This window comes from Gigantopelta aegis, chromosome 8, assembly GCF_016097555.1.
Source record: "Gigantopelta aegis isolate Gae_Host chromosome 8, Gae_host_genome, whole genome shotgun sequence".
NCBI classification, from domain to species: Eukaryota; Metazoa; Mollusca; class Gastropoda; order Neomphalida; family Peltospiridae; genus Gigantopelta; species Gigantopelta aegis.
The window spans coordinates 2,404,865-2,425,393 of NC_054706.1; the positions used below are offsets into that span (position 1 = coordinate 2,404,865).

Genomic DNA, 20,529 nt, shown 5'->3' on the forward strand with positions numbered 1-20,529 from the left:
GTTATATGGCGTCAGACATATGGTTAAGGACCACACAGATATTGAGAGGAAACCTGCTGTTGCCACTTCGCGGGCTATTCTTTTTGATTAGTAGCAAGGGATCTTTTATATGCGCCATCCCACAGACAGGGTAGTACATACCCAGCCTTTGAGAAATAGCCCAATGGGCTTTACCCTATGGAAAAATCGTAGCTAATGTATTAATATGATTAAAACACATCCCTAATGTTGTTTTGTTTGTCTTTTTTAGAATTTAAATGTTTTGTTCAGTCAGGGTTCAGAATTAGGACTATTCTAGAATTGATTACATTGAGGTGGAGTAGGGGTGGTGGGTGGAGTAAGGGGGGTGGGTGGCTGGTTAAGGGGGTCAATGACACTAATAATTGATTTTTGTCTTTTTCTCTATGTATACACAATGTTTAATTGAAGTGTTTTGTGTGTGGTGGGTACCAGTATATAAAAAACATGGCCTCTTCATCCCCATGTGATCAGGAATCAGGCTTGCAGTTTGTTCATCATATGAATACAAAGAAAATAGTTTTATTTGGTCAATGACATCTCAACTCGTTTTAAAGTATGGCTTTTTGATCTGTGGCAGAAGGGGAGGGGTTGAACAGAGGGGGAGGGGAGGGAGGATAGAGAAGTTGAATGAAAAATAACTCACTGGGTCAGCCATTGAACTATATCCTGCTCAAAAGAAATTGTTCGAATTTTAAAAAAAAGTTTTGTTTTTTTTATTAGCCCAGAAATGTCGATAGTATCAGGCATGTCTAAAGGAATATTTGTGTCTATTTTACTAATTTTAGTTTTTTTTAAGGTATACCTTGAGTGAATTTAAAAAAAAAAAAAAAAAAAAAAAAATAAAAAAATAAAAAATAAATCAATGAATACTCAGTGAATAATATAACATTTCCAGCAGAGTCTGGATACAAATAAAAAAAAGAAGAAGAAATTGTTCGAATTCTGTAAGGCCAAATACACTATTTTAGTAATATGTGGGTTGATCAATAGTTTGTAATTATTTTTTATATACAGTATTATACATTGTAGTGAGATCTTGAGAGAAGTATATTATTAATATATATATTATTTTATGAATTGATTTGGTTGCAGAATACAGTATATTGTTTAGGGTTGACCTTTCGGTAAAATATTTGAGAGATTGACTATTACTCCCACACACACACACTATTATCAGGGTTGAGTTAGATTTCGGGTTAGTTTTATGGTTAAGGTGAAGTTCACTCTTTATGCAATAAATGTATCAATATAATGGAGGGTGGGGTGGGGGTGGGGGGTAACAGGCGGAAATCTTTCCCAAAGAGAATCACTTACAGCTATGTCTCTCTGAAGATGAGATTTGACCCCCCTTACTTGTTATTATTTCAGATATATCTAACTGCAGTACAGCTGTAAGCCATGGAGTGACTGTGATTGTTTTTCAGATATATCTGACTGCAGTACAGCTGTAAGCCATGGAGTGACTGTGATTGTTTTTCAGATATATCTGACTGCTGTACAGCTGTAAGCCATGGTGTGATTGTGATTGTTTTTTAGATATATCTGACTGCAGTACAGCTGTAAGTCATGGAGTGACTGTGATTGTTTTTCAGATATATCTGACTGCTGTACAGCTGTAAGCCATGGCGTGATTGTGATTGTTTTTTAGATATATCTGACTGCAGTACAGCTGTAAGCCATGGAGTGACTGTGATTGTTTTTCAGATATATCTGACTGCTGTACAGCTGTAAGCCATGGCGTGATTGTGATTGTTTTTTAGATATATCTGACTGCAGTACAGCTGTAAGTCATGGAGTGACTGTGATTGTTTTTCAGATATATCTGACTGCAGTACAGCTGTAAGCCATGGCGTGATTGTGATTGTTTTTCAGATATATCTGACTGCAGTACAGCTGTAAGCCATGGAGTGACTGTGATTGTTTTTCAGATATATCTGACTGCTGTACAGCTGTAAGCCATGGCGTGATTGTGATTGTTTTTTAGATATATCTGACTGCAGTACAGCTGTAAGCCATGGCGTGATTGTGATTGTTTTTCAAATATATCTGACTGCTGTACAGCTGTAAGCCATGGCGTGATTGTGATTGTGATTGTGATTGTTTTTTTTAGATATATCTGACTGCAGTACAGCTGTAAGCCATGGCGTGACTGTGATTGTTTTTCAGATATATCTGACTGCAATACAGCTGTAAGCCAAGGAGTGACTCTGATTGTTTTTCAGATATATCTGACGACAGTACAGCTGTAAGCCATGGAGTGACTGTGATTGTGTTGTAACCAGAGTAAGGATGGGGGCGTACAACAGCAGTTTTGTGATAGAAGACACGTCTGACACGGCCGTGACGCAGTACACACACCCTAACCAGGCCAACTGGATCACCGCCCACGCCATAGCAACGGAATGTAAGCATCACTTTACTTTTATTTTTTTTATTATTCCACTGCCCCTTTTCCTTTCTTTCCTTTGACTTCCATCTCATTTCTTCCTGATCTGGCAGCTCCTCCTATATCTTTCAACTTCCTTTGCTGTCCACCTCCACATCCCAGTCCTTGTCTCTCAACTGTGACACGTTCTTGTTTCACTTTATTGGTATTCAAGGTTAGATGTACATGTAGCTCAGTGGTAGAGCTCTTGACCACCTCCTCCTCCCCTAATCATGCCCTAATGCAACAAGTGTCCCTCAGTTGGTACATCAAACACAGTGGTATAGCTCTTGCCCCCCCCCCCCCCCCCCCCCACCCTCCCCATCCCTAATCCTGACCTAATGCAACAAGTGTCCATCAGTTGGTATATCAAACACAGTGGTATAGCTCTTGCAGCCATTTTGTTTTGTTTTTGTGACGTCCAGTGGTATAGCTTGGGGCGAAGTGACGTCAGCTCAGGTCCAACTCTCTATTATGCACAGTGTAAACAAATGCTGTAATTTACGACAAGGCGCTTCGCTTTCATCAACCTGACTTGTAAAAGAACATAAATGACTTGATAGTATAATAAACTATTTAACTAAATATATTTCAGTTTGCATCAATATAACGAAATGGAGTTATAGGGTTTTTTCTTTTAAAAAATCCAAAGAAAAAATGTATATTATTAGGCCTATTGGTAGGATACGTTCGAGCAAAAACGACCACTCACAATACCCAAGTGATAATTTTCTTTTCTCTGGGACTACGTAATTGGTCAGTTTTGTGATTTTAGATGGGAAAGTCTACTTAATCAAGGGTTTTACAGAATTACTTACAGTAATAAAGCTGGTAAAGTCCATTACGATTTGAGGTTATCACACAATACCCTGTGATCTTAATAAAAGAGGCACGTCTTTTCAGTGTGTTTAGACACAGTGTCTGGGGACCGTCTAAATATACACCTGCCAATCAAGAACCACAGGTACAGGCCACGGAAAGAAAATACCAATTAAGCAAGAAAACACTCTAACTATTTTTCAGTACGTGGGTTAATTTATATACAAAATATAATACAGTTATTTCAACACTTTGACAATGGTGGTTTATTTTGTATTTAAAAATAAACCAATATAACACATTGCTGTGTTACTGGGATAGATATTATTAAAGAACATTGCGATGCATCCGCAAAAATCAGGTATGTTTTGTTTCTTCAGTTCGAAGACTAATTCCTGACGTGACACGTTAGGTATTATGTAACCACCAGCTCGCCAGAGAGCGTATTCACTGGGATAGTACAAAATGGCTGCGCCTGTTATTAACTATACGATTATACTTGTTGATATTAAACAATAATGTGCGTTACATATCGTTGAATATGTATACCAGTCCAAAAGCCTTGCTTTAGCATTCCTTTAAACACAGTGGTATAGCTCTTGCCCCCTCCCCTCCCCTAATCCTGCCCTAATGCAACAAGTGTCCCTCAGTTGGTACACCAAACACAGTGGTGTAGCTCTTGCCCCCCCCCCCCCCCAATCCTGCCCTAATGCAACAAGTATCCCTCAGTTGATACATCAAACAGTGATAGAGCTCTTGCCCTCCCCCTCCCCTAATCCTGCCCTAATGCAACAAGTGTCCCTCAGTTGGTACATCAAACACAGTGGTATAGGGTGTGGGGGCGGATGTGGGGGTGGGGTAGCCTGTAGCTCAGTATCACTTTGATGAGGTGTGATGGGTCATTGGATCAACTGCCTGAGGTGGAACCAAATCTCGACCAGCCCGTAAAAATGGATACTAAGTTTAGTTAATCTACAAACCTGCAATGCACATTTAAATAAGAATATAACATAGGGAAGTTAAAACCTGTGATGTTTAACAGGGAAATACCATCTTGACTAATTAACAGTTTGTCTCACTAACCATTACCTCGTAGACAAACGTGAGTTTTAAAAACTAGGGTCTGTCCCCTCAATTGATCAGGCCTATAGATTGTGCTGAAGTCAAGGTGATAAGCACTGTGCCTAAAATGAGTATGTCAAAACTAAGCACGCCCAAATTAAGTACAAACCTGATGACCTCAAAACCATTGCATTGTTTACCTTTAAATAGATTAAAACAATTATACCACAGGCTTTGGTAGGTACTGTCCTGTCTTCGGAAAAGTACAAATAAAAGATCCCTTGCTGCTTTTTGGTAGTAATTTATATGATAGTATACGGTTTCTTCTCATTTAATAATCCCTTGTCACATTTTGGTAAGAGTACATTAATTGGTCAGGCCTATAGATTGTGCTAAAGTCAAGGTAATAAGCACTGTGCCCAAAATGAGTATGCCAAATATAAGCACGTCCAAATTAAGTACAAACATGTTGACCTCAAAACTTTTGAAGTAACATATTAGACACCAGATATACCTAAAATTGGATGCTTACATATTAAAGATGATACCGCAACTTAGCATGTTTACAGTACAATGTTTTGTAGTTATGCACATTCCTTTTCTTTAAAACTTAAAACATTGTTTGTTAAACTGGTAATCTAAAATCATAGGCGTTACTATCAGCTATATTGCTTTATTATACACATGGTTCAACATAACTGATGGTAAATCATACGAAGCACACGTGTAATAACAAATGTAATGACGTAATGCTAGGAAGCGACGTCATAACATGATGTTGCTTCTCCAGTCCTAGCTCAGACTGTGCAATTGAAATATGACGTCATTTCATTGTCTCCTTCTAGTTGTGGCTGAAACATTTTGAGTTGGGTCTTGTTATTCATAAAGAAAACAACAATAATAATATGGATAATAAAGAAATTATTACACTCACATGTGAGTTGTACTGGTTTGACGAACTTCTCACTCAGGCAATACAAAAATCATAACACTCGTTTCATAAAATCAGTATGACACACAAGCTTGTATAATAATCTCTATATTTTGTCATGTACCAGTGAGCCACCTTCAACATTGACTCATAGTTTATTTTTATTACATGCTCGTAGCAACTACCACTCTATGGATTTAATAATGTTCTAGAGTACACATCTAATTCTAATTAACAGTGCGTGCATGGTGTATTTATGTTTTTATATGTGACCATATTTGAACAAACTCAGCAGCTTGACCATCATATTCTATGAAACCCATTAATAAACACATTTCAGTTCTTTTCTGAATAGTACTTATATGTATACTGATAATAAGATTCCTCATAATTGCATTTATTTCTTGCGGTCCAATTTCATATTCTAAGAAGCAGATGTCTGTATAAGTGCAGGTTTCATGACAATGTTTATTCAAGGAACACCCACTGAAAAATGGGCTGTATTTCTCAAAACTCAAATTGAAACGACTGCATATTCTCGCCTTTGCATGTCTGTATATTCCAAATACTGCAACAGTTTCTGATAAACTAACAGCACTTCCAAACTGAGCGAGTTGGTGTTCTATGAAATAAGTCATTTCTTCCAAATAAGGGACCTGAATGCCCACACTTCCAGACAAGCCAGCTTTCATTATCATATCTTTTTTTGTCTTTTTTCTGCAAACTGTTTTGTGAGTTCTTGTTAATATATTCTATCATTGCCATATATGTCTGCCATTCTTGGTAACCTGTTCACCTTTGATTGGCTTTTCTCTAACTTCTGTATATAGATTTTCCCGGTAGTCATGTGCAGCATGCCGAACAGCTGTTCTGGGAAACCCCAAAATACTATTGATTGTTTGAAGCTCTCCACCTCTGTGGACCTGGTGACCTAGTTTTGAGATAAAAGAAGGCGGCTACACCTGTGTGTTAAATAGATTTTCTTCATGCCTGTATACACCTATTATAACACACAGTACAGGTTACAGACAAGCACCCAGTGTTACAAGATAAACAGATCACTCAGGTTAAGTAGCTGTCCGATATAGCATAATGTTCTTGGGAACAGAATATTGTCCTCTTAACTCAGGGGGCTGCTTTAACTCACCCTATATAACAGTAAGAGTGTATATTACAGGGGATAATCTAGGATTTTTAGGAGTGTGTTTGTGTGTGTGTGTGTGTGTGTCTCTGTGTGTGTCTCTGTGTGTGTTTGTGTGTGTGTGTGTTGTGTGTGTGTGTGTGTGTGTGTGTGTGTCTGTCTGTGTGTGTGTGTGTGTGTATGTGTGTGTGTGTGTGTGGGGGGGGGGGGGGGGGTGTAGCATCATGTATACTTACAGATCCACATATCTCATTGAATGGGAGGGGTTGTTTGCATGTGTGTTTCCAGTGAAAAAAACAGCAAAAAATCAAAGGTGCATTTTTTTATACTTGTCAACTAAAGGGTCTGGGGGTAAACCCCTTAACTTCCCCGCCCCCCACATGGATCCTCCGCTATATTACTGAAATATTAATATTTATTTTGTGGTTGTGATAATTTATTTTGAGTGTGATGCAGGGGTCACAATGGAAATAATTTAGTTTAGTCAATGTTTAGTAAATATTTGTAAAGTATTGCATGAAAATTACTAAAATGTTTTCAGTGAGTATTGTTGAAGTGTTTGTGTTTCCAGTGAGTATTGCTGAAGTGTTTGTTTCTAGTGAGTATTGCTGAAGTGTTTGTGTTTCCAGTGAGTATTGTTGAAGTGTTTGTTTCCAGTGAGTATTGCTGAAGTGTTAGTTTTTCCAGTGAGTATTGTTGAAGTGTTTGTGTTTCTAGTGAGTATTGTTGAAGTGTTTGTGTTTCTAGTGAGTATTGCTGAAGTGTTTGTGTTTCCAGTGAGTATTGTTGAAATGTTTGTGTTTCTAGTGAGTATTGCTGAAGTGTTTGTGTTTCCATTGAGTATTGTTGAAGTGTTTGTGTTTCCAGTGAGTATTGCTAAAGTGTTTGTGTTTCCAGTGAGTATTGTTGAAGTGTTTGTGTTTCCAGTGAGTATTGCTGAAGTGTTTGTGTTTCCAGTGAATATTGTTGAAGTGTTTGTGTTTCCAGTGAGTATTGTTGAAGTGTTTGTGTTTCCAGTGAGTATTGTTGAAGTGTTTGTGTTTCCAATGTATATTGCTGAAATGTTTGTTTCCAGTGAGTATTGTTGAAGTGTTTGTGTTTCCAGTGAGTATTGCTGAAGTGTTTGTGTTTCTAGTGAGTATTGCTGAAGTGTTTGTTTCTAGTGAGTATTGCTGAAGTGTTTGTTTCCAGTGAGTATTGCTGAAGTGTTTGTGTTTCCAGTGAGTATTGCTGAAGTGTTTGTGTTTCTAGTGAGTATTGCTGAAGTGTTTGTTTCTAGTGAGTATTGCTGAAGTGTTTGTGTTTCCAGTGAGTATTGCTGAAGTGTTTGTGTTTCTAGTGAGTACTGCTGAAGTGTTTGTGTTTCCAGTGAGTATTGCTGAAATGTTTGTGTTTCTAGTGAGTATTGCGTAAGTGTTTGTTTCTAGTGAGTACTGCTGAAGTGTTTGTGTTTCCAGTGAGTATTGCTGAAGTGTTTGTGTTTCCAGTGAGTATTGCTGAAGTGTTTGTGTTTCCAGTGAGTACTGCTGAAGTGTTTGTGATTCCAGTGAGTACTGTTGAAGTGTTTGTGTTTCCAGTGAGTATTGCTGAAGTGGAGCGCCTGTGGATGCGGTTTCAACAACTTGGCTGTAATCGAGAAGGAGTGATCACCGAGATTGTACTCAAGACCGAACCGCAAATCAAGAACGACGCATTCGTCAGAAACGTCAGTTCATAGTTAAAACAGGGTCTAATTTTACAGTTTTCACAAGAAATATTTTATTATTATTATTATTATTATTATTATTTATTATTTATTATTAATTCATTTGTTTTATATTTTAAAAATGTATTCATACATTAATTTTTATTCTATTTTACATTATTTATTGTTACATTCACTAACTCATTATTGTACACTTATTCATTTATAGTGATCTACACGTTTGTTTAATTGTTGTTGTTTTTAAACATTTAATTATACATATATTTATTTATTTATTAATAAAAAACAATTTGAACTATTTACTAAAAATGGATCTGAAACAAATTATGGCAAGATATTTTATTTTATTTTATTTCATGTTGAAGCAAAATGATGATTACGAGATGATCTGTTTAATTGTGTTATTGGTAGGGATAATAAATGTTATGGTGGGGTGAATTTAAAAAAAAATATATTGCTTTTGATTTTGTTGTTTAGTATTTTTAAAATTGTTCATCACAGGCTATATTATATGTTTTGGGGTTGTTTCTTTATTTAAGATTTTCAAAAACATGAAATCTCGGAATGGAGCTGTTTCATTTGAAAGTTTTCTGCGAGCATTAAAATGGACAGAAATTCAAGATACACAATCAAAGGTGAAAGGTGAGGCATTGTTGTTTAACCTGCAATACATTTTAACGGTTGTTGTAAGGCTTCTTTTAGGTTAGGTTTATCTATATATTTTGCTTTTAATTTTATTTTTCCTAAATTATAATGACTATGTTAACCAAATTTCAAGTTTCCCAGTAGTTCATATATTAAACAATTATGGTTTTCAACAACTTATACTGCCAGCATGAACAATCTGCAGACATGTGAATAGGTAGTTTGATGTGGTAGTATTTGGGCTGGGACGTGAATAGGTAGTCTGATGTGGTGGTATTTGGGCTGGGACGTGAATAGGTAGTCTGATGTGGTAGTATTTGTGCCGGGATGTGAATAGGTAGTCTGATGTGGTGGTGTTTGTGCTGGGACGTGAATAGGTAGTCTGATGTGGTGGTGTTTGGGCTGGGACGTGAATAGGTAGTCTGATGTGGTAGTATTTGTGCCGGGACGTGAATGGTAGTGTGTGGTGGTGTTTGGGCTGGGACGTGAATAGGTAGGTGAATAGGTAGTCTGATGTGGTGGTGTTTGGGCTGGGACGTGAATAGGTATGATGTGGTAGTATTTGTGCCGGGACGTGAATGTGGTGGTGTTTGGGCTGGGACGTGAATAGGTAGTCTGATGTGGTAGTATTTGTGCCGGGACGTGAATAGGTAGTCTGATGTGGTAGTATTTGTGCCGGGACGTGAATAGGTAGTCTGATGTGGTGGTGTTTGGGCTGGGACGTGAATAGGTAGTCTGATGTGGTGGTGTTTGGGCTGGGACGTGAAGTCTGATGTGGTGGTGTTTGGGCTGGGAGAATAGGTAGTCTGATGTGGTGGTGTTTGGGCTGGGACGTGAATAGGTAGTCTTGATGTGGAGTGGTTTAGGTAGTCTGGGACGTGAATAGGTAGTGGTGGTGATGTGGTGGTATTTGTGCCGGGACGTGAATAGGTAGTCTGATGTGACGTGAATAGGTAGTCTGATGTGGTAGTATTTGTGCCGGGACGTGAATAGGTAGTCTGATGTGGTAGTATTTGGGCCGGGACGTGAATAGGTAGTCTGATGTGGTGGTGTTTGGGCTGGGACGTGAATAGGTAGTCTGATGTGGTGGTGTTTGGGCTGGGACGTGAATAGGTAGTCTGATGTGGTGGTGTTTGGGCTGGGACGTGAATAGGTAGTCTGATGTGGTAGTATTTGTGCTGGGACGTGAATAGGTAGTTTGATGTGGACGTGAATAGGTAGTTTGATGTGGACGTGAATAGGTAGTTTGATGTGGTGGTATCTGGTCTGGGACGTAGCCCAGTGGTAAAGCGCTCACTTGATGTCTAGGATCGATCTCCATCGGTGGGCCAATAAGGCTATTTCTCGTTCCAGCCAGTGCATCACAACTTGGATATTAAAGGTTGTAATATGTGCACTGCTATCCTGTCTATGGGATGATGCATATAAAAGATCCCTTGCTACTAATGGTAAAATGTAGTAGGTTTTTGTCTCTAAGACTACGTAAAAAATTACCAACATTCAACATTCTAGTGGTGTTGTTAAATAAAACAAACTTTAACGTTTGAATATTTCAAGTTCTAATCAGTAAAATATCTGTTTATCATACCAATTTTAGATGTTATTTTCTTTCAGCAATATTTCATTTGTTGAACAATGGAAAGCCAGTGGATAAGAATCTGTTTACAAATATTATTTCCAAACTGTATCCAGAAGCTCCACCTGTGAGTAAAACATTAAATACTATTATGACATGCAAGAAAAATAGCTGGTGCCTCAGTCTTGATAGAGTATTTCCACTGTCTGAGTCCGTACTACATGTAGTATTTTGTTTTCTCAGCGGTAAAGAATGTTAAGTATTGTTTTTATTGACTTCTCAGTTACTTCACATATTTATTTCAGTATGGTAAATTACATTTCAATTAAATAACTAATTATATTTCAATTAAATAACTAATTATATTTCAATTAAATGACAAATTATATTATTTTGTCAAATTATAGGATTCAGCTTTTCAGAAGAACAATGTTATTTATTTGCTTTTTTTGTTTCATTGTGGGTTTTTTCAATACAATTCTTTGGGCTTCACCAGGAACTTTTGAAATGGTTAATTTTTGTACCTTATTTGACATAAAATACTTTCTCTTTCAAAATATTCAACGGCAGAAGATGAAAATCATCAAAAAGGGGCTTCAGTTGTACCCCTATAAACCCCTTCCAGGTGTATTCCAACTATCACCAAAAAGGGGTTTCAGTTGTACCCCTGTAAACCCCTTCCTGGTGTATCCCAACTATCACCAAAAAGGGGCTTCAGCTGTACCCCTGTAAACCCCTTCCATGTATATTCCAACTATCACCAAAAAGGGGTTTCAGTTGTACCCCTATAAACCCCTTCCATGTGTATTCCAACTATCACCAAAAAGGGGCTTCAATTGTACCCCTATAAACCTCTTCCAGGTGTATTCCAACTCGTAGCTGTTAATAAGACTGAAAAAGAGAGCAACAGAATTTGATTACATTCTACACAGTGTTACAGTCAGCATAACTGATAAATAAATATTATTTTCATTTACAGCAAGAAACACAAAGAATTGCTGAGCTTTTCTTTAAGCAGATGGACAAAGATTTACACGGTAAAGCCATGCTAAACAAATATTTGGTTTTCTATTTAGTTTATTTTTTAGTATCCTAAAATGGTCCAGTCAATGTGACTTGCCCAAGTCACTCAAATCTTAAGATTGAACCTTGTAGCTGGACCTATTCCCTCATTTAATGTTTTTTCCCACATCCCATCCAGTGCTCCACGACTGCTATATTAAAGGCTGTGGTAGGTGCTTTTCTGTCTGGGAAAGTGCATATAAAAGGTCCCTTTCTTCTAAAGGAAAAATGTAGTGGATTTCTTCTAAGACTATATCACGATTAATATGTTGGAATGTGCTCAAGCGGTGTTATTAGGCAAACCAAGCTTTTAACGTTTTAATTATTCATGTGCAGTTAATACGTTTCTAGTTTACTTTACATGAGAAATCTTTAAATTATTCATGTGCAGTTAATACGTTTCTTGTTTACTTTACATGAGAAATCTTTAAATAATTCATGTGCAGTTAATACGTTTCTTGTTTACTTTACATGAGAAATCTTTAAATGATTCATGTGCAGTTAATACGTTTCTTGTTTACTTTACATGAGAAATCTTTAAATAATTCATGTGCAGTTAATACGTTTCTTGTTTACTTTACATGAGAAATCTTTAAATGATTCATGTGTAGTTAATACGTTTCTTGTTTACTTTACATGAGAAATCTTTAAATGCAATTTATAACCTGCAAGTATTTAAGACAAATATTCATTGAACAATATCAGATACATTTGTTTTCTCAAAGATTCAGCAAGCATTTTTTGTAATGTTCTGGCACAACAGACTTTGAAATAAAATGAAAGTAGATTTATTTATTTAACAGTAGGAGACACATAACTTATCATCTGGCTGGCCATGCCATTCCCTAGGTGCTCCAGGGTACCTACTATTATCTGACTTCCAGTTGACGTTTCTAATGGTTAACAATTTAAACCAACCTGTAAGTGTAATACCGTACATGTTACAATTAAACGCCTTGTTTGTGTTCGTAACATTTTAGATAGAAGTGTTATTTTTGTCAAATGTATATTAAATAATAATAATAATAATTAAACTTTAAAAAAATAAATATGATAACTTTCTTTTTTAATTATTATAATTTTTAATTAAAAAAAAAAAAAAATTGTGTGTATCTGACATTATGTAGTGTTCATATAACTTAATGTAATAATTTTAAAAAAACTTGCGATTTTGTGTTAAAACATGTGCATTAAAAAAAAAGCTCCTACTTTTTGACAAAATCTCCTGCATTCGCTTGACTAAAGGTTGACAGGTCTATTCTAACAAAATCTCCTGCATTCTCTTGACTAAAGGTTGACAGGTCTATTCTAACAAAATCTCCTGCATTCTCTTGGCTAAAGGTTGACAGGTCTATTGTAACAAAATCTCCTGCATTCTCTTGGCTAAAGGTTGACAGGTCTATTCTAACAAAATCTCCTGCATTCTCTTGGCTAAAGGTTGACAGGTCTATTGTAACAAAATCTCCTGCATTCTCTTGGCTAAAGGTTGACAGGTCTATTGTAACAAAATCTCCTGCATTCTCTTGGCTAAAGGTTGACAGGTCTATTGTAACAAATCTCCTGCATTCTCTTGGCTAAAGGTTGACAGGTCTATTGTAACAAAATCTCCTGCATTCTCTTGGCTAAAGGTTGACAGGTCTATTGTAACAAAATCTCCTGCATTCGCTTGGCTAAAGGTTGACAGGTCTATTGTAACAAAATCTCCTGCATTCTCTTGGCTAAAGGTTGACAGGTCTATTGTAACAAAATCTCCTGCATTCTCTTGGCTAAAGGTTGACAGGTCTATTGTAACAAAATCTCCTGCATTCTCTTGACTAAAGGTTGACAGGTCTATTGTAACAAAATCTCCTGCATTCTCTTGACTAAAGGTTGACAGGTCTATTCTAACCGGTAATAGTTTCTATACTGCTTTTCACTTTTACATATTAAAAAGTTGAAAATAAATGTTTGTGTTTTGTACTTGCTTGGATCTGTGTTTTTTATATTAGTTTAGAGCCGAAACAGAGAATGAATTAAGCGTTGTGTAACAAGGGAGGTCACTTGTATGTTTCAGGGGAGCTAACTGAGGACCAGTGGATCCTGGTGTTGATGAGACTGCCCCGAGATCAGCTCAATCACCTTCTCAACTTCCACATCATGCCCGAGGACATGCGTGAGAGAGTCCATCGCAATCTGCCAGAGGTCAGTCTCTACCGGCTCGGTAACAAAATGATAAACAACTATAACATAGTATAATGGGTATGGGAACTCTTAACGTGCCCCTATCCAACTATAACATAGTATAATGGGTATGGGAACTCTTAACGTGCCCCTATCCAACTATAACATAGTATAATGGGTATGGGAACTCTTAACGTGCCCCTATCCAACTATAACATAGTATAATGGGTTAATGAACTCTTAACGTGCCCCTGTCCAACTATAACATAGTATAATGGGTATGAGAACTCTTAACGTGCCCCTATCCAAAAGTAGGTTCAGGCACGCCCATCTCCGATCTGACCTCTGACATCGCATCGCCATGGACCGGTTCCGGGACGGGATATAGTATAATGGACCTTTCTGAAAATTGAACCGGCCAATGAAAATTAGCATTATGTAATGAACCATTCTTAAATTCCAAACAGCCAATAAAAGGTTGTATTGTAAAATTTCAAAGGACAAATGAAAATTAACATTATATAATAAGATTATTTCCATATTCCTCACAGCCAATCAGCCAACAATGATTAGCTGTGTGGAATATGAGACTATTTAAAAGTTCCAGATAGATAATAAAAATTGGCTTGATATCATGGATCATTCCAAAATATAACCAGTCAGTGAAAAGTAGCATAATACAGAGGATCATTCCAAAATAATATTAATAATAATAAAATATTTGATGTTGTCCTTGTCACTGTTATCATTCATGCCATGTTTTAACAGTTATACAGTATGTTGTCCTTGTCACTGCTGTCATTCATTCGATGTTTTAACAGTTATACAGTATGTTGTCATTGTCACTGCTATCATTCATGCTATGTTTTAACAGTTATACAGTATGTTGTCCTTGTCACTGCCATCATTCATACAATGTTTTAACAGTTATACAGTATGTTGTCCTTGTCACTGCCATCATTCATGTGATGTTTTAACAGTTATACAGTATGTTGTGTCACTTCTATCATTCATGCGATGTTTTAACAGTTATACAGTATGTTGTCCTTGTCACTGCCATCATTCATGTGATGTTTTAACAGTTATACAGTATGTTGTCCTTGTCACTGCTATCATTCATGCTATGTTTTAACAGTTATACAGTATGTTGTCCTTGTCACTGCCATCATTCATGCGATGTTTTAACAGTTATACAGTATGTTGTCCTTGTCACTGCCATCATTCATGCGATGTTTTAACAGTTATACAGTATGTTGTCCTTGTCACTGCCATCATTCATGCGATGTTTTAACAGTTATACAGTATGTTGTCCTTGTCACTGCCATCATTCATGCGATGTTTTAACAGTTATACAGTATGTTGTCCTTGTCACTGCCATCATTCATGCGATGTTTTAACAGTTATACAGTATGTTGTCCTTGTCACTGCCATCATTCATGTGATGTTTTAACAGTTATACAGTATTTTGTCCTTGTCACTGCCATCATTCATACGATGTTTTAACAGTTATACAGTATGTTGTCCTTGTCACTGCTGTCATTCATGTGATGTTTTAACAGTTATACAGTATGTTGTCACTGCTATCCTTCATGCGATGTTTTAACAGTTATACAGTATGTTGTCCTTGTCACTGCCGTCATTCATGCGATGTTTTAACAGTTATACAGTATGTTGTCCTCGTCACTGCCATCATTCATGTGATGTTTTAACAGTTATACAGTATTTTGTCCTTGTCACTGCTATCCTTCATGCGATGTTTTAACAGTTATACAGTATGTTGTCCTTGTCACTGCTGTCATTCATGTGATGTTTTAACAGTTATACAGTATGTTGTCACTGCTATCCTTCATGCGATGTTTTAACAGTTATACAGTATGTTGTCCTTGTCACTGCTATCATTCATGCGATGTTTTAACAGTTATACAGTACGTTGTCCTTGTCACTGCCGTCATTCATGTGATGTTTTAACAGTTATGCAGTATGTTGTCCTTGTCACTGCCATCATTCATGTGATGTTTTAACAGTTATACAGTATGTTGTCACTGCCGTCATTCATGCGATGTTTTAACAGTTTAACAGCAGGAACGCCAGTCGTCTGACGGGCTACACTCCAGCCAATCAGGGCCTGCCTACCTACCGTACAGGAAACGTAACAATCAGCCCCCCAGCCCGCATGACGGTGAGCCAGGTTCCGTCAGACGCCCTCCTGCGAGATGTCGCCGACATGATCAAGGGACGCGACTGGGACCTCGTCGCCAACAAGCTCGGCTTTCTGCAGGAGGATATCAGCAACTTCAGACAGATCTACCCAGACAGCTCCTACCAGCAGGTGTGTGTTTACATCTTCACATCAAGTCCAAGTGTGGTTAGTTTTTCACACCAACAAGTCCAAGTCTGTTTAGTTTTTCACACCAACAAGTCCAAGTCTGTTTAGTTTTTCACACCAACAAGTCCAAGTGTGGTTAGTTTTTCACATGAACAAGTCCAAGTCTGGTTAGTTGTTCACACCAACACATCCAAGTGTGGTTAGTTTTTCACATCAACACGTCCAAGTGTGGTTAGTTGTTCACACCAACAAGTCCAAGTGTGGTTAGTTTTTCACATGAACAAGTCCAAGTGTGGTTAGTTTTTCACATGAACAAGTCCAAGTGTGGTTAGTTTTTCACAAGAACAAGTCCAAGTCTGGTTAGTTTTTCACATGAACAAGTCCAAGTGTGGTTAGTTTTTCACATGAACAAGTCCAAGTGTGATTAGTTTTTCACATGAACAAGTCCAAGTCTGGTTAGTTTTTCACACCAACAAGTCCAAGTGTGGTTAGTTTTTCACACGAACAAGTCCAAGTCTGGTTAGTTTTTCACACCAACAAGTCCAAGTGTGGTTAGTTTTTCACACCAACAAGTCCAAGTGTGGTTAGTTTTTCACACCAACAAGTCCAAGTGTGGTTAGTTTTTCACACCAACAAGTCCAAGTGTGGTTAGTTTTTCACACCAACAAGTCCAAGTGTGGTTAGTTTTTTTACATCAGATTTGTGTGTAATATCTTTTTACATCAACAACTCTATGTGTAGTTACTCAGGACTCTAGATTATGGTAGCCCCACTCCCATGGCTAGTAATATTCAATGTTGGACTAGTAAATTGTTGGGGTCAAATGTTGCAGTTAAGTCTATTTTGTAAATATAAATATCCAGCCCCCAACCCCCATCTATATCTCTCTCTTAAATAGGTGACATCTGATTTTTACTATTATTTAGTAAAATTGTATTAACTTAAAATAAAGTAGGGCTATTTTTAAATCACTGATCCCATGGCTAGTGGTGTTTATACAAATTCCAGAAGCCCTGTTACTTTTTTACATCAACAAGTTTATGCATAGTTAGTTTTTCGTATCAAGAGGTCTACATGGATGTGTAATTAGTTTTTCACATCAACAAGTTTATGTGTAGTTAGTTTTTCATACCAGCAGGTTTGTGGTTAGTTACTTTTTAGAACCCATCTGGTTTGAAACGGAGGGGACTATTGGTTTCATTGCTGTCCTTCTGCCCATCGGTCTGTCCCAAATAAAAAAAAATTTGTCTGTTTTTTTGCAATGCCTTAAGATATTGAGTTGAAATTTGGTGTATAGCTTTATTTATTGTGTACTGATACATTTTTCACAGAGTTATGGCCCTTGAACTTCAGTACTCTCAGAATGCTTATTTTTACTGGCATGGTTTCTGACAGTCGGTTACGCAAGCAGCTGTTGCTTTTCACCTTACTTTTGACAGTGTTTCAGATGTATCTAGAATTCGTCCTTTTCACGATTGATAGTATAAATCACAAGCCATTATCTGTGTTTGTCTCAAGTTTTCTGGTGTTAAAACAAGTCGCACTGTAAGTCTTAATACAGGTAAGTTGTCTAATTTCCAGATTATTTCCTTTATCTGTGTTTGTCTCAAGTTTTCTGGTGTTAAAACAAGTCACACTGTAAGTCTTAATACAGGTAAGTTGTCTAATTTCCAGATTATTTCCTTTATCTGTGTTTGTCTCAAGTTTTCTGGTGTTAAAACAAGTCGCACTGTAAGTCTTAATACAGGTAAGTTGTCTAATTTCCAGATTACTTCCTTTATCTGTGTTTGTCTCAAGTTTTCTGGTGTTAAAACAAGTCACACTGTAAGTCTTAATACAGGTAAGTTGTCTAATTTCCAGATTATTTCCTTTATCTGTGTTTGTCTCAAGTTTTCTGGTGTTAAAACAAGTCACACTGTAAGTCTTAATACAGGTAAGTTGTCTAATTTCCAGATTACTTCCTTTATCTGTGTTTGTCTCAAGTTTTCTGGTGTTAAAACAAGTCACACTGTAAGTCTTAATACAGGTAAGTTGTCTAATTTCCAGATTATTTCCTTTATCTGTGTTTGTCTCAAGTTTTCTGGTGTTAAAACAAGTCACACTGTAAGTCTTAATACAGGTAAGTTGTCTAATTTCCAGATTATTTCCTTTATCTGTGTTTGTCTCAAGTTTTCTGGTGTTAAAACAAGTCGCACTGTAAGTCTTAATACAGGTAAGTTGTCTAATTTCCAGATTATTTCCTTTATCTGTGTTTGTCTCAAGTTTTCTGGTGTTAAAACAAGTCGCACTGTAAGTCTTAATACAGGTAAGTTGTCTAATTTCCAGATTATTTCCTTATCTGTGTTTGTCTCAAGTTTTCTGGTGTTAAAACAAGTCGCACTGTAAGTCTTAATACAGGTAAGTTGTCTAATTTCCAGATTATTTCCTTTATCTGTGTTTGTCTCAAGTTTTCTGGTGTTAAAACAAGTCGCACTGTAAGTCTTAATACAGGTAAGTTGTCTAATTTCCAGATTATTTCCTTTATCTGTGTTTGTCTCAAGTTTTCTGGTGTTAAAACAAGTCGCACTGTAAGTCTTAATACAGGTAAGTTGTCTAATTTCCAGATTACTTCCTTTATCTGTGTTTGTCTCAAGTTTTCTGGTGTTAAAACAAGTCGCACTGTAAGTCTTAATACAGGTAAGTTGTCTAATTTCCAGATTATTTTCCTTTATCTGTGTTTGTCTCAAGTTTTCTGGTGTTAAAACAAGTCACACTGTAAGTCTTAATACAGGTAAGTTGTCTAATTTCCAGATTATTTCCTTTATCTGTGTTTGTCTCAAGTTTTGTGGTGTTAAAACAAGTCGCACTGTAAGTCTTAATACAGGTAAGTTGTCTAATTTCCAGATTATTTCCTTTATCTGTGTTTGTCTCAAGTTTTCTGGTGTTAAAACAAGTCACACTGTAAGTCTTAATTCAGGTAAGTTGTCTAATTTCCAGATTATTTCCTTTATCTGTGTTTGTCTCAAGTTTTCTGGTGTTAAAACAAGTCGCACTGTAAGTCTTAATACAGGTAAGTTGTCTAATTTCCAGATTACTTCTTGAACTGTTTCTCAACATTTGTTTTCAAATTGTTCCCACTCCACAAAATGCATTCAAGATTTGTAAACACAGGGTTATATTTATACCATAGGTGCTTAATAGTCCATACTGAACGTAGTCTGTATGCTCTTTACATTGACACTTTGAAACAAAGTCACTTTGTTTTGTAAACACAGGGTTATATTTATACCATAGGTGCTTAATACTGTCCATACTGAACGTAGTCTGTATGCTCTTTACATTGACACTTTGAAACAAAGTCACTTTATTTTGTTTAACACACAAGAGCACATTGATTTATTCATCATTTGGTAATTTTGACATACAATCTTAGAGAGGAAACCTGTTACATTTTTCCTTTAAGAGTGAGATAATCTTTTATATACACCATTCCACAGACATGGTAGCACATACCACAGCCTTTGATTTTCCAGTCTTGATGCACTTGCTGGAAAAAGAAATCGCTCAATGGGCCACCAACGGGCATGAAGACGGATCAAAACTATGCTACATTATATGCTATTATTTCACAGAAAATGTTTGTTTGTGTTTGTTTTCGCCAGGTCTAGAAGTAAGTTTACTAACTGTGTATTTGTTTGTGCCAGGTCTATCAAATGTTGCGGGAGTGGAAGTTGAAGGAGGGAGGCAACGCACGGGTGGACGTGCTGGAGCGAGCACTCAGGGAAGGAGGAATGGTGGATGCTTCTCTTGCTCTAGGACCCTAGCTTCACACAGTTTCACGGGGACTTGTTCTTCAACAACCTATAACCATGTTTTAAGCTATGAATTTAATGGTGCATGTAAAAGAAATAGGTTATATGACCGCCATATTGGATTTAAAGATGGCTGCCTTATTTAAACATTTTCATTTCATTTCAACTTATTTTCATGCTTATATCCAATTAAGGTTCAAGCACACTGTCCTGGGCACACACCTCACCTATATGGGCTGTCTGTCCTGGACAGTAGTTAGTGGTTAGTGAGAGAGAAGAGTGTGTAGTGACCTTACACCTACCCATTGAGCCCTTAAGAATTCGCTCTGGGTGGGAGCTGGTACTGGACTGCGAACCCTGTACCTACCAGCCTCTAGTCCGATGGCTTAACCACTGCGCCACTGAGGCCAGTTAAATATTTTCAGTGAATATCTCGAAACTTGAGCCAGATAGAACCATGGATCCAAAGTCTACACCCATATTTTAGGTATTTAAATTTTTTTAACGAATATCTCGAAACTTGAGCCACATAGAACCATGGATCCAAAGTCTATACCCTTACTTTAGGTAACTGTCAATATACTGGTGCACACAAGAAGTAGTTGATTTATTTGAATATCAGATTTAACCATTGCCGCCACATGTAAACATTTTCAGTTAAACAAGTAAATAAAAATTACCAGAATCGGAGAATCCCAACAAAACCATTCTTTGAGAAAAATAAACAAAACCATCAAGTACATAGTCTGACATCTGATGTTCTGGTAAAATCTGTGTTAAAACATAATGTTCATGTCCAGGACTCACACTGAAAGAATTTAGTTTTAGCCATTTTTAAAAAATACAGAAAAGGGCCAATTAATTT

The 20,529-nt window shown here is 36.9% G+C and overlaps 1 protein-coding gene across 2 annotated transcripts; it reads left to right on the forward strand.

Moving 5' to 3' along the window:
* The first annotated feature begins 2,193 nt into the window (after window positions 1-2,193).
* On the forward strand, window positions 2,194-19,859 carry LOC121380045. 2 transcript variants are annotated; one of them, XM_041508776.1, is made up of 8 exons: window positions 2,194-2,425; window positions 7,977-8,104; window positions 8,644-8,746; window positions 10,364-10,452; window positions 11,305-11,362; window positions 13,441-13,568; window positions 15,619-15,876; window positions 19,557-19,859. In XM_041508776.1, the coding sequence occupies exons 1-8, from the start codon at window positions 2,311-2,313 to the stop codon at window positions 19,674-19,676; spliced, it is 999 nt and encodes a 332-aa protein (XP_041364710.1). In that variant the 5' UTR covers window positions 2,194-2,310; the 3' UTR covers window positions 19,677-19,859. The 2 variants fall into 2 exon arrangements, with proteins under 2 accessions (XP_041364710.1, XP_041364711.1); XM_041508777.1 differs by lacking the exon at window positions 2,194-2,425 and adding an exon at window positions 6,997-7,085.
* Window positions 19,860-20,529: the final 670 nt, after the last annotated feature.